At 47.9% G+C, this 26215-nt stretch overlaps 3 protein-coding genes across 5 annotated transcripts; 2 read left to right on the forward strand and 1 right to left on the reverse strand.

Moving 5' to 3' along the window:
- The first annotated feature begins 717 nt into the window (after positions 1–717).
- LOC142902639 (blue-sensitive opsin-like) lies at positions 718–3218 on the forward strand. The gene is made up of 5 exons (XM_076047897.1): positions 718–1210; positions 1741–1909; positions 1995–2160; positions 2243–2482; positions 2987–3218. The coding sequence occupies exons 1-5, from the start codon at positions 832–834 to the stop codon at positions 3086–3088; spliced, it is 1056 nt and encodes a 351-aa protein (XP_075904012.1). The 5' UTR covers positions 718–831; the 3' UTR covers positions 3089–3218.
- Positions 3219–3807: 589 nt separating this feature from the next.
- gnl3l (G protein nucleolar 3 like) lies at positions 3808–8031 on the forward strand. Its single transcript, XM_076047895.1, has 15 exons — positions 3808–3954; positions 4049–4092; positions 4791–4889; positions 4990–5106; positions 5218–5301; positions 5486–5621; positions 5741–5844; positions 5921–6065; positions 6147–6234; positions 6325–6502; positions 6651–6793; positions 6875–7011; positions 7228–7373; positions 7473–7647; positions 7818–8031. Exons 1-15 carry the CDS (start codon positions 3942–3944, stop codon positions 7883–7885), a joined length of 1677 nt encoding a protein of 558 aa, XP_075904010.1. The 5' UTR covers positions 3808–3941; the 3' UTR covers positions 7886–8031.
- A 3126-nt stretch (positions 8032–11157) lies between these two features.
- Positions 11158–25993, reverse strand: ccdc120b (coiled-coil domain containing 120b). Of its 3 annotated transcripts, XM_076047891.1 has the most exons (10): positions 25345–25993; positions 17497–17597; positions 16294–16424; positions 15889–15990; positions 15698–15803; positions 15501–15560; positions 14365–14518; positions 14180–14272; positions 12261–13304; positions 11158–12019 (listed from the first exon to the last, which is right to left on the reverse strand). In XM_076047891.1, exons 2-10 carry the CDS (start codon positions 17543–17545, stop codon positions 11923–11925), a joined length of 1836 nt encoding a protein of 611 aa, XP_075904006.1. In that variant the 5' UTR covers positions 17546–17597; positions 25345–25993; the 3' UTR covers positions 11158–11922. The 3 variants fall into 3 exon arrangements, with proteins under 3 accessions (XP_075904006.1, XP_075904005.1, XP_075904004.1); XM_076047890.1 differs by lacking the exon at positions 14180–14272 and having other exon boundaries at positions 25345–25989; XM_076047889.1 differs by lacking the exons at positions 14180–14272; positions 17497–17597; positions 25345–25993 and adding an exon at positions 17375–17492.
- Positions 25994–26215: the final 222 nt, after the last annotated feature.

Genomic DNA, 26215 nt, shown 5'->3' on the forward strand with positions numbered 1-26215 from the left:
TATGGCTGGCTTCCAAGGTGGCAGCAGATCAATACACAAGATCAGATCCAAGAAAAAAAAAAAGAGAAAAAAACAGTGCCAGTTCTCAGTGTGTTCCACTTCTAGTAGACAGAGGTGGGCTTACTAGACAGGTGGGGGGTGCAAATGAAAAATACAGCTGCTGTGATTTAGGTTTGCTTGACCAAGACTTGACATAAAGGAAGATCAGAGTCAAATAAAAAAAAACTCTTCAATTAGTTTACAAGGCTGTCAATGGTTTGTGATCAATGACGGGACTGATTCTTTGTTGAGTTTTTTTTTTTTGCTGCCTTATACATGCAAATACATGCAGGGTGCTTCTTTATAACACAGGTAACCTTTTCTTCGCTAGTGTTAGAAATGTGTCAGATAAACCGCGTGCTGCGGGCGCCTTGACTGTGGAGGACAAACAAATGCATTTCACATCTGAAACCTCAAAGCCATCACAGCCAAAAATCTGTTTCTTCTGTTTACAAACATTAAGTCTTCACATTGGGATGAAATGGGCTCCCAGGGCCGCTTTCGGAGGGCGGGGGGAGGTGTGCATGACGTGTGTGCAAGTGTAAGTTCATGTGGCTTTTGAACTGCGCGATTAATCCCTTCCTTGATCCAATTATGTTGAGTCTCTGTAAATTCCTAAGTTCCTATAAATGTGGCTTCACAGCCCCATAGGAGAATGTAAGCTGTGCAAGAGAACAGACACAGCATCACATTAAGTAGTATTTTTGTATTTATTTATTAATTATCCGTAGCTTTTGTACAGTTAAGTTGTTTTTTTTTAATTAACAAGGCAACAAACAAAGAAGAAGCAACATGAGGGGAATTCGTCCGACAGAAGCTCCAGATGATTTCTGGATTCCCATCCCTTTGGAAACCAACAACATCACTGCTCTTAGCCCTTACCTGGTTCCCCAGGACCACCTGGGGAGCTCATGGCTCTTCTATGCCATGTCAGCGTTTATGTTTGTCCTTTTCGTGTGTGGCACAGCCATTAACATCCTCACGATTGCATGTACTGTTCAATACAAGAAGCTCCGCTCTCACCTGAATTACATCCTAGTGAACTTGGCTATTGCAAATCTGGTGGTGTCCTTCTTTGGATCCTCTACCTGCTTCGTCTGCTTTGCCTTCAAATACATGATCCTGGGTCCTATTGGATGCAAAATCGAAGGATTTACGGCAAGTCTTGGAGGTGAGTGGAAAATACCTTTGCCGACGCTGTATGCACATAATGTTTAGCATTCAGTCATTGAAATTGTAATTATCAGTTATCTATACAAATCACTTTGTAAAACAAATCATCTCCTCAGGTGCAGAGGTGCACTTTAACAAGTTCAACTAAATTTATCTTAAGGGAACACGGTCATAGCTGAATGTAGCATAAAAGTTGTCAAGACCGACACTAACAAAAATGTTGATTTAAGGTTCAGATTAAATTAAATAATAAACAACAAAATTACATTTATTTAAAAAATAATAATACTTAGTATCTAGCTGCTACTACATTTTAGGCAGATAACAGGTGAAAATATAACTAATGCCTGGCAAAGTAGTTTTGTAGACGAAACCAGAATAAATTATTTTGTCAAAAGCTGGTGTACAAACAACACATTCCTTTACAAGTACTTATTCTAAATGTGCAGGGTTTTTTTTTTTTTTTTTTTTTTTAAATAACAATGTTCTATTAATCTCAGATTTATCTCTTGTTTCCTCCTGTTTCAGGTATGGTGAGCCTGTGGTCCCTGGCTGTGATTGCATTTGAGCGATGGCTGGTTGTCTGCAAACCCCTGGGCAACTTTGCCTTCAAATCTCATCATGCCATCGGTTGCTGCGCGTTGACTTGGGTCTTTGCCCTGTTCGCTGCAGTTCCCCCACTGGTTGGATGGAGTAGGTCAGCAAAAGAAAAAAGAAAAAGAGAAATATATTTTAAATCGTTGGTATGAATGAGAGTGACGCTTCTGTGTCTTTCCCTGCAGATACATCCCAGAGGGCTTTCAGTGCTCCTGTGGACCGGATTGGTACACAACTGGCAACAAGTACAACACTGAGAGCTTTGTGATTTTCCTCTTCTGCTTCTGCTTCGCCGTCCCTTTCACCACCATCTGCTTCTGCTACTCTCAGCTGCTCTTCATGCTGAAATCTGTATGCAATCTCAACTGCACCATGGCCATAGACCAGCTTGATGCCACTGCTCGACTCACCCGTTCCTGCTCCTCCTCCACAGGCTGCCAAGGCCCAGGCTGAGTCTGTGTCCACCCAGAAGGCTGAGAAGGAGGTGACCAGGATGGTTATTGTCATGGTGATGGGCTTCCTGGTCTGCTACCTGCCTTATGCCTTCTTCGCCCTGTGGGTGGTGAACAACCGCGGGCAGCCATTCGACCTGAGACTGGCCACCATTCCCTCGTGCGTCACGAAAGCTTCAACAGTCTACAACCCTGTCATCTACATCTTGCTCAACAAACAGGTGCGTTCATTTTACTCGTAACCGGCCTATCGACAGAGGTAAGCAGTGCCCTCTACTGGTGTTTTTCCACACCAAAACAAACGAAAAGACACACCTACCCATGATCCAAGAGAGGTGAGTCGCAGGCTGTTGGACTTGCTTCTGGGTTATTTGGATTATTTTGTTACAAGTAACCAAGAGCAAAGTCAGTTGCCTACTACTAAACTCTCACTGGACGACATGGACGATCGAGTACCTTCTCAGATATTCTACCCCCCACCCCAGCCCAATGTGTATGTATTTTTTATTTTATTTTATTTTTTAAATCTAACATGTCTGTTGATTCCATAACCAACTACTAACGTTTATTTTTTTAAGAGACTAACTTGCGGTGCAGGTTGTGTAATGTGAATTTCCTTTTTCTGCAATATGCTCCTAACCCACGCATTCATTTTTTGCTATTGCTTGCTGTACGGTGACTTGGGTCGCCCCTATCCCCTTAACCCTGTCCTATTTTCCCTCCAGTTCCGCGGCTGTATGAGGGAAATGCTGGGGATGAGCTCAGGCGAAGACGACGAGTCATCGACTTCATCTGTCACCGAAGTCTCCAAAGTTTCACCATCTTAGTTTGTTCTCGACCACTCTCGACCTAGATCTTGTAAATAGCGTTGACGTCTGGGGCTGTATTATTCTTGAACAACGCAAATAAGTGTAAAAGTGTATAAGAAAATAAACATATTCCTGCAGTGATAACTTGTTCATTTCGTCGTTCTTTATGATCTGTGAGTGAGTGAGTGTGGGAACAGTGTATTGTCTTCTTTGGTCAGGATTCCTTCGTATTCCCAATTTAAAATGTTTTACATTATTACATTTCTATTAACATTGGTCATTTTAATCCCTCCAATAGATGGCGGTGTTGTGAAATTTAGAAGCGGCGTCCTCAGATTATTTTGTTTTATGATTTTATTTTGAAGCTAACCAGCCAGTGGGGGGTCACATGATCCACTAACGCCAATAAGGTGTATGAGCGCGTTTTGTTGTTCTCTGTTGTATTATGGGATGTTTGCGATACCGAAAAGCAGAGCTCTGTCCACGAAAGTTTTCATGTGATATGTATCATGAAGAAAAGTTATTAAGGAAAGAAACAGTATCAAGTATTTCCCTCCAACTATGGACGAGCTGCGAGTTCCAACAGAACACAACACCGGAAAAGACGCGACTGTAATGTGAAGCTGTAATCGGTAAATTTGGGAGTTGGAAGAAGCTTGCGAAGCAACTGAGGGTAACTGACGTAAAGATTGGAATCTGTCGGTACTACTGGCAACAGGTCACTGGTGTAAAGATAGAGACCGCAGTGAAGCGCCGTGCACGGTGATGCATTTATTTTGATAGTTGGCCGGATGTTGTGGCGGACGTCATCGTGTGCGCGGCGTGTATCCTGTGGCCGCACACGTGAAGCGAGAACTCGGTGGCGGAGCCAATGTCGAAAGCCAGTACGTATACACGTTTATTTCTTTTCCAAAACGCCACTCACGTCATAATTGTCAGTCGTTTCAAAGACGTTGTCTCGTTTACTGCACTTCACAGAGCAAAAACGAGCCAAACGTCTCGGTTTCCTCGGCAAGTTTAAGGTAAGAGCTAGATGTCGCCGTTGCCAGTGTTGCTAGTGTCAGCTGGAGCTGGAGCTGGAGCTAACCTCCTCCCGACACAGTAACGTTCAGATACTTTTCTCGACTACTGTTAAGTCAGAGCAGTCACGACTTCTCATTCTCAGTCCTTGCTTGGCTTTAAATGGAGCCGCCTGTGTCTTGAGTTTAACTTCTAATCTTCAGTGTTGAGCGACCACATCCTCTGCGTCACCTCGTTTAAAGTCTGCAGTAGTTTTAATTCTCTCTACGTATCCTGCAATACAGAATATACGGCAAAAAAAAAAATATTACTGGCCCACTATTCTGCAGAATTCACACTTCCATTTTCTCCCTTCTCACGGTCGTGTCTCTGTCCTGTCACTGAACCTACCACCCTAGCAGCGGGCATATCCATCATTTGCTTCTTTACTGGTTTGACTTTTCAAAAAAAGTGTATTCCCAAGTAGTCTTGGGACAACATCAGCAGCCAGCTGTTGGCTCCGCCCTCTAATACCGCCTTGGTAGGTTTAGGTTTATTTCACTGCTAAATATTCCAAGACATCTGCAAGGTCTAGTATAAAAGGTGTGTACATTTCACGTTTAGCTTTCTAAGACAATGCATTCATGCATTTCACTCATATAGAACAGATAAACAACTTGAAACAGCATGATTGGTAAATGTGTCACATTTTGAATTCCAGAATGCCGATGGACAAAAGAGCAACGCTTCAGGGCGGACAAATACCTCAAGGCAGAATGTTGAAGCCCAGAAGAATCCAGAAGAAGTCCGCAAGCAGAGAGTAATCAATCGCTCCTAATTGTTTTTCCTGGGTCGGTTTTTGAGGCGGCATCGCTGACAGTCAGCTCAGGCTAACCGCTTTTAATATCTCCCCTAATTAGCTGCAACACCTGCAGGAGCAGCAGAAAATCTCCAGAGATCGGGAGCTGATGAAGAGGAGGAACCTGCAGAGCTTTCAAAATGACATCTTACAGCGACAAAGAGAGTTTGAACAGAGGGTAAATAGCAGCCCAGTCATTGGAAATCAAATTTAATTATAGTCAATGTGCACAATATCAGTTTCCACTGCAGTGATTTGCTATTGTTTTTTTGTTTTTTAATATTCACAGGAGACGGACATGGAAAGTTTGGAAAAGAATGTCAACTTTGAAAATGAGAATTCAAGAAAAGCCTATTATCGGGAATTCAAAAAGGTCAGCATCTGCTCTGATTACAAACATGTATTTGCCAATATCCACTAAAAAGCTACTGAAAGGCTGCAAACAATATTCCTTTTCTAAATAGTCTGTTCTGAAGCTGCAATGTTTCGGTCACTCAGAGGGTTGGAGCGAGCGTTTGATTATAAATCATGTTTTTGTGAAAATGCCTCTTGTCCAGGTGGTGGAGGCAGCCGATGTCATTTTAGAGGTGTTGGATGCGCGTGACCCTATTGGCTGCAGGTGTCCTCAGGTGGAGCAGGCAGTCATCCAGAGTGGAACCAACAAGAAGATAGTTCTGGTGCTTAATAAGATTGGTAAGTTAAGCAAATGGGGAGAATTTAAAGAGTTGCACTTGGTTTTTGGCTTATGAGAAACTCAGTTCTTTGTGTGAAATATCGAGTGGTTGTCACAGACGGTTTTACTCTGATCCCAGATTTAGTTTCAAAGGAAATTGTGGAAAAGTGGATTAAATACCTTCGAAACGAGTTTCCGACAGTAGCTTTCAAAGCTTCAACACAGCAGCAGAACAAGAACTTGGTGAGTATTTTCCCCTCTTTTAACACGTTAAAGCTCGCATTAACATTTTAATAAACATTTCTCTTGCCATCTGCAGAAACGCAGTAATGTTCCAGTGACACAGGCCACTGCAGAGCTGCTGAGTAGCAGCGCCTGTTTGGGTGCGGATTGCCTGATGAAGCTCCTTGGCAACTATTGCCGTAACCTGGACATAAAAACGGCCATCACTGTTGGTGTCGTAGGTAAGCTTCGCATGGGGTCGCACGTCAGGCTGTGTCCCGTGTGAAACTGGACTTTTTCCAAAGTGAAATATCCATCCACAGGTTTTCCTAACGTCGGCAAGAGCAGTTTAATCAACAGCTTGAAACGAGCCCGCGCCTGCAGCGTCGGAGCAACTCCTGGCGTCACCAAGTGAGTTCTCGGTGAGCTGATGATTCTGCAGCCATGTGACTTCCTGTGCGTGTCATGCTCGCCTCACCACAGGGTTTGATGCATTCTCAGGTGCCTTCAAGAAGTGCATTTGGACAAACACATCAAACTCCTGGACTGCCCTGGCATCGTCATGGCAACGTCAACGAGCGACGCAGCAATGATCCTTCGTAATTGTGTGAAAATCGAACAGCTTGTAGATCCACTGCCACCTGTCGAAGCCATCCTCCGTCGCTGCAACAAGGCACAGGTGTGTGACGTCACCAATTCTCTGCTTTCCATCTCAGTGTGAAGTGAATCCTTTCAAAGTATGCAAAGAGAAGAAAATAAAACATTGAGCTCTCTGACTTCTATTTTCCACCAACATCCCAGTGTCATTTTTCCCCCCTAATGTGCAGATCATGGAGCATTACAAAGTTCCGGACTTTCACACTGCTTTGGAGTTCTTGTCACTGCTTGCGAGGCGCCAAGGCAAACTAAGAAAAGGAGGACTTCCCGATACTGACAAAGCAGCAAAGAGCGTGCTGATGGACTGGACAGGGTATCTGAAAATGTCAAATTGTGGAAATGTGACGACATGATGTTGAACCACTTGCTTAAGTGAGCTTCTGATGTTATTTAGAGGAAGAATCAGCTACTTCACCCACCCTCCAGAGACACACACTCTTCCCACACACGTGAGCGCTGAGATTGTCTCCGAGATGGGCAAAGCTTTTGACTGGGATGAGCTGGAAAAGGGCAACGAGGAGATTCTTGCAGGTAAATTAAAACTTGGCATCACCAAAAAAAACACAACGAAATTCTAGGTTTCTTGGATTCTTTACTGATGATTTGATTCTTCATTTCATTCTTCGTCCTCAGCTGTGCAATTTCATGTGGGGATGACCGTGAGATCCCTTGTAAAATGGTTTTGTTTCTGTCGATTTAGTTTAAAAAAAAAAAACAGAATCTAAATTTCAACACTTTGTGTTTCAGAGGCGACGACGTGTGCTGATGTCCAAATGGGATTCTGCATGGAAAGCAGTGGAATGACTCAGGGTGGCCAAGGTGAAGTGCATCTGGACTTCGAGCCACATTTAAAAGATGATGTTGAATCCATGGAAGATGGGCAGGACCCCGAGGTACCAATAGTCCACTGCTTCTTGATTGTGACGTTTTCAGATTATTTGCAATAAAAAAAATAAAAAAAACATTAATTCACTTATTGCTGACGTCGACAGTTTGGACCAATGACTGTGGAGATAAAATCTCAAAAGTCAAAAAGTGACACACCTGCCGGTGAAGCTGCGGCCAGGGCTCCAGGGCTGATGGATGTCCGGCATATAGATCCTCTGCAGCAGGGTCAGGCCCTCCTGGCTGCCAACAAGAAGCGGAAGAAGCAACAAAAAAGAGCCGGTGTGTAGAAGTTATGCAGTCAGTCTTATACATTGTCAACGTACATACTTGACCTGCACATCACCTGCTTATGTCACCACTTGTTCAGAACCTTGAGTTATTCATCTGATCATGCAACTTAACGTTCACCTTTAATTCATTTTCATTTTGTTGTTTTCCTCCGTCTGCAGACAAAATTGCCACCAAACTCTCAGACACCTTGACAGCTGCGATGGACTTTTCATTTTCAGATGACTAAATTAAATAAAAAATTCAAGAAAACATTATTTTGTGTGTGTGTGTGTGTGTGTGTGTGTGTGTGTGTGTGTGTGTGTGTGTGTGTGTGTGTGTGTGTGTGTGTGTGTGTGTGTGTGTGTGTGTGTGTGTGTGTGTGTGTGTGTATAAGCCACGGTGAGAGAGAAGACTCTCCTGCTCCTCTGTCAAACTGTGCAACCCACTGTGGCCCCGGAGTCAAAAAGTTTGCCCACCCCTGGTCCAGACAAACTCCCGGAGAAATTCCCAGAGCAAATGATAATAACTACATCCGAGTCAGTAGTTGTTGAAAGTGGAAATGAACAAGAGACGCATAGATAAATGACAAAACATAATTTGCTCATGCAACCATAAACATTGCAAAGCAATTCAATCAGATTTCCAATAAAGATTGGCAGGCTGTTAAAAATGAGACAGCAGGTTTTCTGCGTTGAATTCAACATGACACTTTATTTAGTAGGATGAATGCACAATGCTCATACATACAGTAGAAGACGAGGCTCGAGGCCGCGCCGTCACGAGAGGAAAAACAGCTGCACTTAAATATCCAGAGAGAGGGAAAAAAAGAAACTGATGAGAGACATGACGCCAAAGTATCTAACATGTCACAGCGCGGAGTGAAATGGCTTCCACACACACAACGATGGTAAAAGAACTACGGCAGATTGCTACAAAATATTATAGTCTGATAAATAGAATATAGTTGGAGTAATTTTATCTCTGAGCTAAATTTATTATTTCGCCGTCGACTCACTGCGTTATATTTACTGAATATGAAAAAAAAAAAAAAAATACTGTTACGACCCTCCTGCGCACAAGTGGCCCGGTGGGCTCGTTTCTGGTGACGACGACATTCAGTACCAGTCAGGAACAGAGGAACAAAAAGCGGACAAGAACGACTTGAGATGAGCTCCAGGAGAGCTGAGATGGAGAAATGGAACGCACTCTCAGGAGAAAAAGAAAAAAAAAAGAAGGTCAAAGCGTTTTTACACCGAGACAAAAAACTTTCAGCTTCCATGAGGATTATTTTTCTTGCAGTCGTTAAGAATCTGATTACAAATATACTATATTATCATACATAATTATTCTGTTGGTTTTTGACAAAAACTCTTCTTTTTTTCCTCTATTTAAACGACACATTAATTAAACGGCTGAAAAAAATGTAAAAAAAAAAAAAAATATTTAAAAGAAAAAATAAAGAAAATTATCTAACAGGAATTGTCATTATCAAATGCAGCGGTGTGAGACCTGCTCACACCGTCATTCAAAACCGCAGCAGCCCTGTGGCGTTCACACCACCCGCCCCGCGTCCTTCTACATCCAATCAAACAGCGCCCCCTGGTGGAGGGGAGGGTTGCTCTGATTAAATACCAGTTCGGAAATTGCATCGTTAGTAAAGGGGAACAAAACATCAGCTAGAAACTCGTCGGCACGATCCACGCTATGTACAGACTAACGCTCAGCTACACCTCCAAGACACGTCCACGATATTCACACAACCCTGTTCCAGGCTTCCTGCCGCCTGTCGAGACGCGCTGCGAGTCACGCCTGGGGAGGTGAGGCTTTGCCAGCACACTACAGCTCCACCGCCTGGACAAACCACGTCAGACTTTTTCCATTTCATTTCGTTTTATAGTAAATCTTCTCTTCAACCCATTTTCAAATGGGGACTTTCATCTTTGATTCGTGTGAACCCGCTTTTTGAAGATTAGTAATTATAAACAAACGGCCCATTTAGCCCTCTGTTTGCAGCCTCCTGCTAAAACTCTGAGCTGTCACTTTTGCATGTTAGAAAGGGGATGAAAAACATGGTGATGTCGTCAGAGGGCGGAGCTAATCGCTAACGTGTTACTTATGTGACATCACAAAGGGTTAAATTGAGGAACTGTGTGTTTTAGGACAGACTTTTTCATTTCTGGGTAGTTTATTGACAGAATATTGATATTGTTGGATAGATTATTATTATATTACATGATATGGATTATTCTGCGATGAACTGGCGACTTGTCCAGGGTGTCACCCTGCCTTCGCCCTATGACAGCTGGGATAGGCTCCAGCAGAACCCCGTCACCCTGAGCTCGGGAGTATGGAAGATGAATGAATGAATAATATTGATTATTGTTAGAAAACGTTTGGTGAATTTGCAGGGAATTTTGCACAAAAATTGCCATTTAAATTTTACATGTCAAAGTCCACAAGCAAGCAGCACTTTCAATGCGGCCGCAGGGTGTTTGAGACGGCGGACTTGTCCGTGTGCTGCAGCCGCGACTGGCGACCGGAACAGTGACTCCGCCTCCTCAGGCGGCGTCTCGACACGGCGTGTCATCTCTCTGGGAGACACGTTTTGACAGAGAATTAAGGCTTCAGATGTTCATAAAGTGCTCCATATGACACTCGAGTCCTCATCGGCCAACCGCACAAAGAACTGGGTGGAGGAAAATACTGGTCATACAGTTGTGTGCTACAGCCATACAGTAGGTCTCGCAACAGCCCTCAACTAGGTTTTTTTTTTTTTTTTTTTTTTCAAATAGCCAAAAGTGGTCTAAACATTCTGTCCAGGCCGGGACAGACGAAAAGCTACATTTATCGGCCCAGAAAACAAACACAGCGTATATGACATCATTTCAAATACCCTCATTTCGTGACATCATGCACTAATTTTCCATGGGACTCAAGTCGCCGCGGCGTCTGCTGATGACTAAAAAGTACTTTTTAAAGTTTTCAAACCAACCACGTTGAGATCCAACGTTAACATTTTTCAGGCACTCCCGTCAGCTACAGCAGGGCGCTACCATTAATTTCACTCGTCACATGTGGGGGAGGAGAGGAAGAAAAACACAAACTACAAACGGCTGAGACATAAAAGAGCGAAAGGAAGAATGAGGTGCGTTTTGTTGTGTGTGTTTCACAAGAATGAGCTACACACGTGTTCACCAGCATGAAATAATAAGTCGTAACATCTCTGTAGAACGCAAGATTAAAGAGCAATAAATTACCTCTGCAATATAGCTGTTCTTTATATCTCAGAATATACAAAATAGTGATTTAGTGTTGAATATATTCAGTAAAAAAAAGTTGATTCATTTTTTTATTCGGGGGGGAGGGGGGGTCATCTAGACAGAGTTTTACTGCTCCCATTGCACCACGTGTGGAGTACAGACTATATTGTTGTTAGTACAGTTGTTGTGTCACCAATGTTCACACCAACATGGGAAAAGTGGAGTTTGAGGTGGATGCGGAGGCTCGGCGAAAAGGTGGGGGGGGGGGCAACGTTGGAGAGCTACAGTTGGTCATTAATTCCAGTCTCTTTCTGCTGAGGTTGCCAGGTTTTGCTTCGCAGTTGAGGTCACATTGTATCACCTTGTCCGTGTGTGTGTGTGTGTGTGTGTGTGTGTGTGTGTGTGAGTGAGTGTGTGTTTATGATATCAGGCTCAAACTACAGGAGTTTTGAAAGCCAAAGGTTGTAATTTTGCAACTTGACGCGAGTGGCGAGAGACGTGACCTCACGAGGGAGCAGTCGGTGTGACAGCGGCTCTCACAGTGAGAACTGACTTTTCAAAAACAAGGTTGTGATGCCCACCAGCGGGTCTACCAGCAGGTTGAGTGGTTTTCTGTCGGACCTTTGAACAAAAAAAAAGTTGGACAATGAAACCAACCTTCTTGACCTTTCGCCAAGACCTTCAGTTAAAGCCGTCCAGTGTTCCAGACAGTTTCAGGCCACTATGCTTTTGGTTTTATTGTGGACTCCTGTGGAGGTGCATCAAAGTCACGTGACTGCGACTTCATCTTCATCTAAGGTTCACGAACGTCAAGTTACCAAAACCAGTCCTGCTAAAACCGAAGCTTTGCTGAACCTTTCACAGGTTTGAAACCAAAACAAGGATAAACTCCTGTAGCCTGAGATCCTTCAGAGTTTGAAAATAAATGTGTGAGGTTTTTCTTTTCTCGTAGTAAAATGTTGTGTGTGTGTGTGTGTGTGTGTGTGTGTGTGTGTGTGTGTGTGTGTGTGTGTGGGCTGCAGCTTCATACAAGCGTGCCTGGGTCTGCACTGGGCTCCTTCGCCGTCACGTCTTGCATCTGTGGGTGGGGAGTTTCCTGATAGAGAGACAACTCCATCGACCTGTCGAGGCGGCACAACAGATCAATGAGGCTCCAGAAACTGCAGCAGGCGAGCGGAGCAGGAACTAAGCAGCAATTTGGAGCTTCATTACAGCATCATTTAATCAGACAAAAAACAAAAAAACAAATACGGATGGCGGATATAATATAATAAGAGCTCGAGGAGCTCCAGTGACTGTGGTCATATTGTAAAATACATCACACAAATCTTTCAGCAGAAGAAGAAAAAAGTCAATGCCTACCTTCCATGCAGCGGGTGACCATGGAAACTGGCCGACTGGGGTATCTGAGCACGGTGCACGCCGGCTGCTTCCCCGTGGACCGACTGAGTCTGGTGCATTAGCGGGTGGGGGTGCGACAGGCGAGAGATGCCTGCTTCCTGGGCCTTGGAGGCGGAGGGGTAGCCCAGGGCGTTTCTCAGGTACCAGTCCCTCAGCCCCTCCAGGGCCAGCGCCTTGTGGAGGCTCCGCGTCGAGTCCTCCGGGGTGGGCAGGGAGAACTGCGGAGGTCTGCGGCCGTAGGAGGGGCCTGACATCTCCGTCTGGTAGGGCAGCGCGGCGGTGGCGGCGGCGGCGGCGGCGGTGGCAGGGAGCGGAGACTCGTAGGTGGACAGCAGGACGGCGTCCTGGCTGTGCTGCTGCACCGGGATGAAGGGGCCGCACGACTTGGTCCTGGTGACCTTGACTCTGTGCAGCTCGGCTTGGGACCCTCGGAGGACCAGGGGGCTGAAGGGGGGCGCGGCGCTGGGCAGGTGCACCTGGGAGTGGGAGAAGCCGTTGGCGTGAGGAGGCGGGGCCCCGGCGGCGGCCACGGCGGCGGCGGTGGAGGAGCGAGGCGACGGCAGGTCCTGCCAGATGCGGCCGGTGGACTGGTACACGTGCTGCTGCATCCGCTGCTGCTTCCCCCAGATGTAGTCCATCAGCAGCTCGTTGTAGCCGCCGCCGCCGCCTCTGCCGCCCATGGACAGGCGCATCTTGGCCTGCTCGGCCGAGCCGTCGCCGAGCCTCTCGGGGCTGCCCAGGTGGATGTGGCGCAGCTTGCCGTCAGTCAGTGTCTCGGAGCTCTTGTAGGGCCCCCCTCTGGGCGGCATCCCGTTCCTGGGGGCGGGCTCGTCGGGGAGGCTGGACCTGTCCAGCAGCGCCTCGGAGCTGTTGCTGCGTCGGGCCCGGGAGCCGTACGGGCAGCTGCGGCGCTCCGACGAGCCCTCCGGGGCCAGCGGGATCATGTAGGGCACGTCCAGGCTGCCGGACCACTGCTTCAGCCCGGCGCCGCCAGACACGTCCGACCTGGGGCGGAGAGACAGGACGCAGCAGCTGACGGTAGGAGACGGCAAGGAGACTCGAGGCTGCTGCCCACCGAGAGCGTCTGAAGTCAGTTTGAGTGCTGCACACCGGACTTTGCTGCTTTGTAAAAAATAAGCAGCTGTTATTGAAGCTGATCGGATCGTTCAGGCAGGAAATCACTGACTGGAAAACACGCTGGATCCGGTTTGTTTTTATCATAATGAACAGTATTTTGTTTTTCCGTGTGCTTTATTTCACCGTGGATGCATTGGCTTCAACGCCGTTCAGTTCGGCTGTCAAATAAATAAAGCAGTTTGCACTTTAAATCTTAAACTAAAATGAACAAAAAGCAGGTTGACTTGAAATACTTGTACTTGTATCACACAAGCAGTCCCATTTATTTATTTCTTAAAAAGAGTTTTGCTTGACTACTGCTTTCATGCCGCAGACACTTCGAGTGGGCAGGAGGGGTAACTCTCACACACACACACACACACACACACACACACACACACACACTCACACTCACACTCACACTCACACACACACACACTCACACACTCACACACTCACACACACACACACACACAGTTTTAATTAAAACCCGTGAAAATGCATTTCGCAGAAAATCACTTAAGACGCTGCACATTTTAATGCTGAAGGACCTCGGAGACGAGCTCAAGCCCTCCGCTGGCAGCCCGACGTGACACTAATCGTTATTTCATCCTAGACTCCGTGACTGTGCACCACTCCGTCACTGAGCCGTATCCGACCCGCACGGCCTGCATAGCGGGGTGGGTGGGGGAGGGGGGGGGGAAGAGGGTGGGGCTGAAGATCCACCGAATGGGGGCACAAGTGGCGCCGGCCCAGCCGGCTACCTGACGCGAACGCTGATGGGGGCCAGGAGGGGCGTCGCTGGGACACTTCTGCCCTGCGCGTTAGACGCACTTCTGGGCAACGAGTGGGACGGGCTGCGAGACGCCACACAGGAAGACACGGGCGGCGGGCGTCATGACAGCTGTCGCACGCTTCGACAGGCGGCGCCGCACGGCGAGTCGTGTACCTGACGGAGCTGGTGACGGAGTTGCGGCGCGTCCTCATCTCGTAGTAAATCTCCACCGGGGACAGTTTCCTGCTGATGCGGTGGTCGGGGCTGCCCACCGTGAGGCGCGGCTGGGACAGAGAGCGCTGGTCGGCGGCCACGCTGGGGGAAGACTCTGCCAAAAAAAAAAAAAAAAAAAACCCTCCGGTCATGTGACACAGAACCTGTACAAACGCCACACCGGCCCAAGGTCAATAATATGCCTGCAAGGACGTCGGGCTGATGTTTTTGTCAGCAGGTCATCAGTCAAACTGGGAGCTGAAGCAAGCAGAAGGACTCCAGCATCTCCAACCATCAGCAAAAGCTTCACACCCTGTGCAATAACCGAGCTGAACGAAGCAATGCAACGCATGTAATGTGTTCCATGTAAATGTGTGTGGTGAAGAGTGCATGTTTATTTGTCAAACCTCTGTTCTGATACTGCGGTTTCAAGTTGTGGACTGTGTGTCTTTCTGTTTTTCAGTCTGTGCGGAATTTAGAAACACATTTCCTGCAAAGGACAAATGAACCTAAACCTAAACATAAACCTAAACCTAAACCTAAACCTAAACCTAAACCTAAACATAAACATAAACCTAAACCTAAATGGTGTAAGGCAGAAAGAAACTGATCAGAAAGATCCACTGGGAAATCCTAACCATCCTTCCAAAGTCAGGATTGTAAATACAGGACTTCACTGATGAAGTGTTGAGTGTTGAAATTACAACACAACAGGTTGAGCTCTGTGTGTCTTCAGAGGAGGCTAAGGGATGGGTGCTAGTGCTGCCATGGAGCAGGGAGCAGTGTGGACGAGGCATCAATCCAACAACACTGCTGGCTGAGCACCAGTTCAATGTGGTTTGGATGATTAACTGCACTCACTTCAAACCGGCGCAGCAGCTCTGATTATTGAAGGTGTTACTCTGACTGTCGACACACAGTGACCAGACAGGAATGACACGGCGATTACTGAAGCTTCAAGCACCCTCGACCTTCTCACGCTCACGAGTGTGAGTTTGAACGCGATACACTGAGACACTTCTGCCGCCAGCGACGCTCGTCGCGAATGCCTCATTTGCGCATTAGATGACAGGCCAGCCGGCGCGTGTCTGACTCACCGTTGTCGTGGGACGTGGAGTCTGACATGGAGCTGGTGCTCTCTGACATGACCGAGTCCTCTGCAAGATGACGCAACATGGAATTAGACCCATTTTGTCAGCACAAAGCCCTTTCGCAGCAAGGCACTCTTCACTGCTGCAACGTGTTTTTTATTATCATTAATATTCATGAATTTCTTTGGAGGTGGCTGCTGGACCTGTGTGACACCCCCGATGCACCGTCCTCCTGCTGTTTTGGTCGAACTCGCCGTGTCTGTGCAGCGCGCCGGTGAAGATGGCCTTCATCTGCTTCCTGCCTTCATCCTGCAGGGGGCACAAGACCGAGCGGCGGGCTGTTAGTCCGCCAGTGTTTGTCCTCCCTCCTGGTGCACCCGCACCGTCCACTCACCTCTGCCCTGGCGCTGGGCGTCATGCCAGCTCTGCGCTGCACCGGCGGGGGCTTCTCTCCCGTCTCCAGGGGGAAGGCGCGCGGCAGCTTCCCCGTCAGCTCCTGCAGAAGACGTTCATTAGTCCCCAGGGGGTCGGCCAAATCCGTCTCCCCCCCCCCCGCCTGTCGTCCAAGCGTTGCGCAACACGGCGCCACTTAAGAAATTGCTTGAACTCTCAATAAAAAGCACTTTGGTATCTCGGCTGCGCTCGGTTTGCGTGCCAAATGTGCCGCATCTATCACAATTTATGTCCTGGTCAGGAAACTACAGTAGAAGGTGCTAATCGGCCAGCAGGTGGCGATCACAACAGACAGCAGCAGGTGCGGCTGCATTTTAAAGTTGCGGTGGCATGGGGGGGGACGCACCGCTTCCTGCAGGCAGACTTGCTTGAGCTCTCCCACTCTGGAGCTGAGCAGCGTCTCCAGAGCCTGCTTCCTCTCCTGAAGAGCCGCCATGCGCTCCGCCTGCAGCTTGCCGTCAGGGCAGCCTTGAACATCTGCAAAGAGACAGAATTAAAGTGGGGGGGGGTTAATCTGTCGTCTCCCTGTCCCGACGATTTGGCTGCGCTTTAAAGACTGCGTGCTTCTACTGACGACAAACACAACTGCCAGGTCCTCTCAGTTAACAACCCTTAAAACACATCAGGTCATTGTAAAGTCTGAGGACTGAGGATACATCACCAATGATTTCTTATAATGTTTGTCTCACTATTGGCCAGGCAGTGGACATCCATTACATCCAAATTTCAGAATGTTTGTGCCTTTGTGACATCACAAAAGGCACTAAACCCCACCTATGTCTGCCCCTTGCTTCTATCCCCATCCAAACATGTTGGAGGTCCAACAAAGCATCAGCAAGACAAAACTAAACTCGTTTTTAGGTGATTTACAGGGTGAGGCTCCCACACTGGAGAAAATCACAGTAAAGATTTAAACGTGGGCAGGACATGAGACAAATCACTGACTCCTCTCACTCGACTTCACTTTTGCCGCCTGTTTACCCTGCATTAAGAGTGTAAAGAGATCAAACGAGAGCAGCAGGCTGGCTCCGCTTCATCACCTATAAAATATAAAAGCAGCTGCGGAAGACAAACGCAGGCAAAGAGGGCTGCGCTGTGAGGAAACACCCTGGGAGTCTCGGCAGGATGTTTTACAACGCCTGCGGGCAGCGAGCGCTAGCAGGAAACAAAACAGTCGAGCGACTGAATGAAATTTATCGAGACTTGGTCTCCCACGACCTTCAGAATTAGGAAAGGAATAAAATCAAACTAAATTGTGGCTCTTTCCCAACACCGTAAAGTTCCAAGTTGTGTGTGTGTGATGTCTGCCCACTGCGACTCTGTCAAATGCTGTGATAAGATTATCTGACAGCTGCGGTGTCAGTGTGTGAACAAAAGGCCCACACACACACACACACACACACACACACACACACACACACACACACCTGTTTTCTCAGCTGTCTTTCCCATGAGAAAAGGCCTTTTGTTTTCCAAGTTGACAAAAACATGACGTGAGCCGGCAGATATTTCAGGCTGTCTCAGGCTTGTTCTCATCCGGGTTACTCACCTGGAGCCCCCAAACCCATGGATGTGATCAGGTGTCCTTTGACCTCCATGTGCTGTAAATCTGGGGACTTTAGGGACTCAAGCTCCCAGCCACGCCCTCACCTGGCGGGGGGAAAGTTGGAGAAAAACACAGGAAATGAAGTGAGATCACTGCGAGGCTGAGGCTCGTCAGGCTCTCAAATCTCCGTTACAGTTGTTTTGGTAAATAAAAGCGATATTTCTAAAATTTCGACAAAGTTTAATTTTGATTTTCAGGTGTTTCCATTGAATGGTGTGAAGTAATTCTCGTAAAATCTCATCCCACAAAACCCCGGCTTTTCAAAGCTTTTCCCCTAGTGGGCCACATTGAAGATTTCTGACTATATTTACTAAACATAGACAATTTAAATATTGTACGCTAAATATTCACCCAACATTGGAATTTCATTCATTTTACCGGCCCCTGTGTTGCTGGAGGGAGAGAATCCCGCCACATGTCAGTACATTGGAAGCATGTGGCGGCCCAAGTGTTCAAATGTAAGATACATCATTGCAGAATAAAAACACAAGATCCAAGTCTTCTGCAGACTCAACCATCCAAAACTGGAGACACAAACATCACAGCATCTGTTTTGTGTCGTCCATCGACACCGTGGTGTTTGGAAAGTGGTTGAAATTTAAAATTTTAAATCGTCCTATTCCTTTAAACCAAATGCTGCATTATCTTGAATAATTCAAGACACACACACACACACACACACACACACACACACACACACACACACACACGTCCTAATTCAAAAGTAAGAAAAAAACTTGGGTTAAAACTTAAATTCCAGCCTGAGGTCTTCTGGAAATGAATTCTATAATTAGCTCACAGACACAATTAGCAAAATTAATTTGAAAGAGAAGTAAAAATGAGACAGAAAAAAAAGGTGCAGTTAATAATGTATGAGCAGAAACGGGAGAGGGAGAAACCGAATCCGCGTCTCAACAGACAGCGAGACAAAAGACGAGGAGCCGGAGGAAGAAAGCTGGGGGGGTGGGAGGTGGGGGGGGGGGTGTTTCTGTTTCTCCTGGAGACATCCATAAATATTAAGGTTTACAGCAGATTCAATTAAACTGCATTTTATAGCTTTTACAGATCATCTGCTTTATTGAGGAGTTGGGGGAGGAAGTGGAGGCTTTTGTCATTCAATCCTCCACACCAGCGAGCGTCTCTCGTGCACCCGGAGCCTCCGAGCAAAACGGATCCTCTCGCCACGACGCCCCACGAGACCCGACATCCAAAAATAGACGCAGCATTTTTCTGCCAAAATTCAGCGCCGCTCGCTGCCATAAACAAGCATCTTGACACTCGATAAAAAAAAGAAAAAAAAGAAAAAAACTGTCTCTGGCCATAAATCTCGGCGGAAGGCCGCAGGATTAGCTGTCGCAACGGCTGCACGCTGCCGCCTCACAACCTTTCAAAAGTGACCATGAACCAAAGTCCTGTGCAAACTGGGGTCGCGACCTTTTTACAGTCCGTCACTGGCGAGAAGCATCTTCACACAAACACGCCAGTGAGTCGCTGGGCGTTGGGGGCCAGTTTGTCCCTGTCCCTGCTGGGGCACACACATACACGCACACACACACACACACACACACACACATACACGCACACACACACACACACACACACACACACACACACACATACACTAAAATCAGTCAAGATGTGCTTAACACGTCTGGGACCATTTTAGTGTTTAATGAAAATAATTTATAACATCTAATAAAAAGTGATTGATAGAATTCCAAGTATGAAAAATTATGTGTTTTCTCTCCCAGTGGATCATTTCATGAAGCTGCTTATGATGAAGTTCAATGCAGAAATGTGTAAGTGACCCCAAGTTTAGAACAGCACTGTGTGTGTCTGTGTGTATGTATGTGTGTGTGTGTGTGTGTGTGTGTGTGTGTGTGTGTGTGTGTGCGTGCATCTATGTATGTGTGAAAACACACCCAGCATCCCTAACCTCCAGTTGACAGACAAGCAGGAGCCTCTGACACACACACACACACACACACACACACACACACACACACACACACACACACACACACACACACACACACACACACACACACGCTCTGTGTGATAATCACATTGCAGCTTGATCAAATCCACCAGGAGCCTTTTTCTCCCTCTAAACTGGAATGTGCAGGTCAAGGTTTTTTGGGTTGTGTGTTTTTTTTTGCCATGCGGCGCTCTCATGCAGGACCGGGGCAGTCAGGAGCAGACAGAGACATTTGCAATTCCAGCGCAGGGTCGCTGGGCAGCGGCGCTCCGGAGCCAAAAGGCTGCCGCGCCTGTTTGAACGTTGCTGCTGGCCTCGCCTGGAAACCCTGCTCCAGTCCTTTGCAGCCACTCGAGTGTCTCCTTTGTCCCCTTTATTCCACTAACAAGCCCTCCAGCGTCGGCGCTGGCTGTTGTCAGTCGGTTACGACGGTGGGATTTGTCCTGTTTGACACACTGGGGGTTTTTTTGACTCTTGGTTTTTTTTTCCCCCCGGCCACAAACACTGGACGACGTTTAGTCAGAAAGTCGTTTGTGTGCTTGAGGCTTTGTGTTTATTTGCAGCGACATCCTCTCAGACTCACTACTTTTTTGTTGCAACATTCCATTTACCTACATATTGCCAAAGCTGACGCCGTGGGAAGACAAAATGTGCTTCATGGAAACGCACAAACAAAAACTCTCACATATAGAAATAAACAACAACATTTTGACACGAGTACGAGCTCGTATTTCAAGGGATGCCAAAAAAAAAAAAGGCAGTCACACTTCCAGGTGTCACGACATGGTGCAAAGAGTCACATGGCCCTGACTATTCTGCACAATAACAGCATGGACATGTTCCCAATGTTCCTACACACCAACGTCGACTCTGACTTGCAGTTGTTGCAATAGAACCCCCACCCCCCACCCCCTCTGAAATCGGAACGGCTTGATGCAGAATATATATATATTTTTTTTTTAAATATTACTCGAGGTGTGTGTCACGGAAACCCTGCACGCCTGATGACTTCATAATTAGAGTGCTCTGGTCTCATGTCTCTTGCTGCATTTCCATGACAGTTTTTTTGCAAAATAAAAGTGTTATATCTAAAATTTCGACAAGGCACAATTGTGGTTTGCAGGTGTTTCCACTGAATGGCGTGAAGCGCAGAAGCCGTAATTCTGGGAAAACCTCGTCCCGTGAGACCTCACTTTGAGCAGGATGGAGGTACAAAATGTCTTTCGAGACACGTTTGACAGGTTTTCCAAGTGTTTCCATCACCAGTTTTCTTTTATTGCCATCTTTCGGTTTTGTGCAATTCTAGGGGTCATGGAAACACAGCTTCTGTCTCCGTGTTCTTTCCCCCCTCCCCCTGCTGGCACCCAGTGCTGAGTGTCTTTTTATATCTGAAGTTGCCCAGCCAGCTGACTTAATGACTCTCAGCACACACCTGCAACACCTCCACGCCAGGAATAACTCTTCCGCTTCTCCGCCACCAGCGCTCGTCCTCTTCGCGTTCGCACTGCTGCTGACGTACATGTGAAATGACACACGCCACTCGACGCTGCGCCTCGCACTCTGTTTAAGCGTTTATCTTTATCCTCTAATTGCTGTTGTTTCGACAGAGGCCGCGCACCTGCTGATGTGAAGGCCTCGCGCTGTCGACTCCTGCCGTGTTTCCACCTCATTAGAGCCGCTGCACTTACTGCTCGTGACACTCGGGGAAAGTTTCTCCACAGACGCGTTGGTTTGGCACCAGAGTGAAGACGACTTTCTTGCAGAAACTTGACAACAACTGCTAATGGACAAAATTCAGCGAGGCCGGGAGGGGAACAGCGCTGAGACGAAACAGAGAGAACTGGCGTCACCGGAAATTTCTCGTGCAAAACAGGATCAAAACAGCAGTCTGCGCACCAGGGCCGTGTTCAAGGAGGGCAAATCCATCAACTACAACAACAAGAGGTCACCCTTGAAGCGCTACCGTATCTAACAAAACACACCAAAGCGCTCCGGTAGCCCGTAAAGCGCCAAAACATCTGGCGTGCAGCTGCGCGCAGAGGTGCAGGTACAACAAGCGTGAGAGCGCGTCGCATTCCTGCAAAGAGCCCAACGGAGAGAGAGAGAGAGAGAGAGAGAGAAAGAGAAATGGCGGGACGATCGAAAAGCCTGTCGAGTCGCGGGGGAGTGGGAGGCGTGGGGGGGGGGGGATCAAAAGGAGGGATCAGAGGCGGGAACGAGTCTCGGAGACGTGCGTGCAACACATCAAACACGTGTTGACTTAGCGTGCGTTAAAAGCGGGGGTGGGAGGGGTTGGAGGGGCGGGTTGGGGCGGGGGGGGGGGTGTAACAGATAGCGCCGCGGGAGCCATGTTGACTAAAACATGAGGCGAGAGCGAGCTGCCCCTGTGCAGCGAGCATGATCACACGCATGCAGATTAGCCGAACGCTTTAATATTCCAGTCGGAGGGGCCGAGCGCCGGCGCCGCCAAGGTGGGTCCGGTCCCACCGCTTCCACGCGGGAGGAAGCGCGTCGGCTCTCACTTCAGCTCCAAAGTCATGCATATTAGATAGTGGAAGGTAATTGGCTACATCCAAAGAGCTTTCATCACTTGGTCAACACGAGGCCTCTGCGTTCCTCGAGAGCTTCACCCTCTGCTGTCGGCTTCCATCGGGCCTCACAGTCCCAGGACCGGCCAGTCATTGGACCAGAGCATTTACACAGCAAACAGGATCATCTCAACAGCGAGGTCTTCAAACATCTTCTGCCTTGCAGCCAGTGGGTGGACGAGCTGCTGGTTTAGCAGCTGAGAGGCAGGCGGGAAGACAGGCGAGGCCGGCTGGAAGCCTGCGTGTTGACTGTTTGTGTTGACACAGCTGCCACTGTTGTGAACTTACACACGGTTACCAGGGCCGGGTTACAGCCGAGGAAGCTCCCGAAGCCGTTTCTGAGGTGCCTGCTCTGAACGAGGCCAAACGCAGTGCGGAGTGGAGAGCGAGCAGCGCTCACACGTCAAGCTGAAAGGTTGCAAGGTCGTCCGTGTTGAGGCCTCTGAACCCATACCAACAGAGGTTCTTTTCACTCAAAATCCAACAATGGACCACAATCAGCTACTAAAGAAAACATTGCATTTAACGCTGTGTCTGCATATAGCTTCCAGCTAAAAATGAAGTTTTGTTGTACGTTCCACATGTCTGGAAGGACGGACAGCGTGGCCAGGAGGCAGTCTTGAACCAAGACAGCATGGAACCAACACCTGGCTGACTGCGTTGTCCCAAAACTAAAAGTGAGCACAATGCTTGGGGCATGATGACATTCTAAGTGGGATCATTTCCAGAACTTTTAGAGGGGAGAGGGGGAAAAAAAAAAATTCTGGATAACTCAGTAGCAGGACTAAGACTGGTGTCACTGTGAGAAGGCATCGGTAAATTAGTAATTAGTAAGTAATTGTTGCACAGCGCGGGGATATTTAACTGGAAGTTCTGTGATCCCCTCGAGGACATCAGAAGCCCGTCGCTGAGGAGGCAAAAATATTCCACACGTTCTCGCCTCTGCATTAAAAACAAAAAGCCTTGTGTACAGACGAGACCTGTCAGGGTCATACTCACATCAGATTCAGTGTAGTGGATTAAGTGGACTACCTCCATCTGACCCACCTGACCCAAGGACTGTGGAGGGCTTTTGAAAGGTCGGGCCTCCCCACCCCCAGCACTAATACCACCCCACCTCGGCCTCCCGACATCCATAAAACACTGCTGTACAACGCGCTTATCGGGGGAAGCTTAGCTCGCGTTCCTCCTCCCTGGCCTTGACGCTCACCTTTGCACATTTGACATGACTACCGTAGCTGGGGGGTGGGGTTGGGGGGGGGTGAAACAAAGCAATCCTAGTGACGGCGATCCACCTGGATTGTGCCTGGTTAAAGTGTGGGGGGAGTAATAAGGAAAGGAATGCAGCTCCAACATCCACAGGGATTATACATATGCCTTTTCCCTTCCCTCCATAACACCTGGAGGGATTTCTGTACAGTATTTAGGCACTGCTTGTTTATTTGTATTCGCCGCGGTGAATGTGACCCGCCTTGTTTGGATTCGGGAGAAAGAGTCTGAGGCTGCTGAATTGCGTAGCCAACATTGATTTGAACACACGCACGACACCCTGATCTAATTTCAACATGCCCTTGCGTTCTCCGATAAATGTAGGTGAGTTCCCCGTCTTATCTGCGGCGCTACTACGGCTCCGGTGTATTTTTAACACTTGTCGGGGATTTGACTCCCTCGGCTTGCTGGCTCCTTGCCAATTTCGACGAAGCCTTGAGAATACTGCCATTCCAAATGCATGCAAATGAACGGGGGAAGAGCTCGGAACCGGAGAGCGGCCTTCATAAATCTGCGGCCGTGTCAGTCGACTGCTGCTGATTCAGACACTAAAGTCACGTTGGTCCGCGTTCAATGCTCTGTGTAGGGGGGAAAGCCAAAGACAGACAAAACGTGCCCACGCCACTTCACATCAAAGAGCAATTCCAATGTGTTTGATTGAATTCTAACACTGGAACTGGGGTGAAATCCACAGGGAGTGTTCTGCCAATTTGAGGATAAGTACAAACAGGGAGGTGGAAAGCTAACACAATACGTGTCAAAAAAGAAAAAAAAAAAAAATCTCCCTGACCAAGAGAAAAGAGCGTGAATGGCCCCAACTTCCCCTGCAATAACAATAAACAGCTCAACCAAACCTTTCTGCAAACAGCCAAATGGTTCAAGAATTAAAGCCTCTGCAAACAAGACGACCCAGAATAGGAACAATCAGCACTTTCACAGAAAAAAAAAAAAAAAAAAAAAAAAATTTGCTTGGCAGCAAAGGGGAAACTCCTACTTGTGAAAACACCGAGGTGGACGAGCCGTGAATCACCCTGAAGGCAGTGACTGACCCACCAACAACCCATTTTTCAGAGCCAGACGCACATCCTTGTTCAGGAATCTGTTAATAATAGGGGCTTAACGCTGCTGCATGAGAACGAGCAGTATTTATGAGAGAGGGAGGGAGAGAGAGAGAGAGAGAGAGAGAGAGAGAGAGAGAATCGATGAGAGCCAGCAGACAGCGTGCTTCTGTCTATTTTGCCCCATTAACAATGCGGTAACGAGGAGCGAAGCCAGAGAAGCATGGCACAGATTTTCTACTCCCTCATGATTCCCCCCGGTTTGTTTGTATGTTTGTTTCCTTTTTCTTTTTTTTCTTTTTTTTATGACAGACGACGCGGTTGCTTGTTGCAGTCCTGGCATTTGGAGCCTGTTGACGGGCAAAAACAATTGACACTGACACACAGCGGACACCATCCCATCATATTTAAATCGATGACATGTCACTGGGAAATAAAGAGGAGGACAACATGTGTTCCTCTACAGGGGCCGCCGACATGTGTGAGTTGAGAGGCTGCAGCAGCAGCAGCAGCAGCAACAACAGCAGCAGCAGCAGCAGCAGCAGCAACAACCATCCCGCATCATCTGCATACAGTCAGTCGGTCGTGTCAGACGGCGGCACCGGCTCATGGAGGGAAGGGAAAACACACATGAATGGAAGCCGATAGGTGGAGGTGGAGGTGGAGGGAGCGGGACGACATACCGCAGGTGTGTCACCCTGCCGACGGAGCGACATGCATGCACGGATTTCCAGTCCGAGCCTTGACGGCACGTATAGAAAATACAGGCTTGGCTGACGGCCATGCATTAAATACGCCCAGTCAGGACGAGAAGGACATCTTGGAGCTGATCCCCCCCCCCCCCCACCCCCACCCTAACACCACCAACACCATCACCAACCCCCACCGTCTCTCTTACCACAGAGCATGACCGACGTCTTCCGAGGTCTCCATGGTCCTCTGTAGCAAAGCCGAGCAGAGAATATTCATTCCACGGGATAAATAACCCGCACGCCCCCCCGACAGGCAACTCTTAATTGATCAAACGCTCCGTGTTAACGTGGCGATGTGGGGGGGGGAAAAGAAAAAAAAATCCCCGTCCGTGTTCATCGCTGCTGTCCCCGGGTTGTGATGTTCAGCGGCGGCAGCAGCAGCCTGGCGAGCTCGTCGAATCACTGCGCATCTCAGCAGACCTGCGCGCTCTCCACGGGGGGAAGAAAGGCTGCTGCTGTTGGCCGCCGGATGGAGACTGTGTGTCGCTTCTCTTTCACACGACCCGGCCCAGCCTCCCTCCTCCCCGCCACCCCCGGTATCACAGCAGCGACGCCCCTCCCAGATGCTACACGGCGGCGCCGGTGTGCGCCACTCAATCCCCGACGCGCCAAATGCGAGCCAGTTGTTGCATGCGTGGACGACGACGACGATAACCACGGCGGTTGCTAGCTGGATTCACTCATTGCCTGACAGGCAAAGTATCTCTGCTTGTCTGCGAGGTGAACCGGTCTTTGTTTTTGTCAAATTGCAGTGTGTACAAGCCTTTAATAGGAAAGAGGATTGGGGGCCACAAGAAGAAAAAAATATTACAGATTTTTTTTTGTTTTGTTTGTTTGTTCATTTCCATTTCGAGTTTGAAGTTGAAATCTTGAGAATAAAGTCAAAGTAAACAGGAAACGGTCGAAAACGGAAGTAGGCTACTCCATTAGGCTTGTGGGCAGCGCCTACACGTCGACTTCATTCACGAATTTCAACTTTATTCCTAAATGGAAACGTGAAAACAACATTCCTAATAT

This window comes from Nelusetta ayraudi, unplaced genomic scaffold (assembly GCF_046127955.1).
Source record: "Nelusetta ayraudi isolate G7.1 ecotype Tasmania unplaced genomic scaffold, CSIRO-AGI_Nayr_v1 ptg000096l, whole genome shotgun sequence".
In the NCBI taxonomy this organism is placed as follows: domain Eukaryota; kingdom Metazoa; phylum Chordata; class Actinopteri; order Tetraodontiformes; family Monacanthidae; genus Nelusetta; species Nelusetta ayraudi.

Coding starts and splice junctions, on each gene's coding strand:
- LOC142902639 (XM_076047897.1), top strand. CDS start 832: ATGAGGGGAATTCGTCCGACAGAAGCTCCAGATGATTTCTGGATTCCC. Junction 1,211..1,740: donor ATTTACGGCAAGTCTTGGAG/GTGAGTGGAAAA, acceptor CTCCTGTTTCAG/GTATGGTGAGCCTGTGGTCC. Junction 2,161..2,242: donor TGCTCTTCATGCTGAAATCT/GTATGCAATCTC, acceptor CCTCCTCCACAG/GCTGCCAAGGCCCAGGCTGA.
- gnl3l (XM_076047895.1), top strand. Junction 5,302..5,485: donor ATTATCGGGAATTCAAAAAG/GTCAGCATCTGC, acceptor CCTCTTGTCCAG/GTGGTGGAGGCAGCCGATGT. Junction 5,622..5,740: donor TCTGGTGCTTAATAAGATTG/GTAAGTTAAGCA, acceptor CTCTGATCCCAG/ATTTAGTTTCAAAGGAAATT.
- ccdc120b (XM_076047891.1), bottom strand. CDS start 17,545: ATGGAGGTCAAAGGACACCTGATCACATCCATGGGTTTGGGGGCTCCA. Junction 15,561..15,697: donor GCATCGGGGGTGTCACACAG/GTCCAGCAGCCA, acceptor GTCATCTTGCAG/AGGACTCGGTCATGTCAGAG. Junction 14,273..14,364: donor TCCGTCACCAGCTCCGTCAG/GTACACGACTCG, acceptor GGCGTCTCGCAG/CCCGTCCCACTCGTTGCCCA.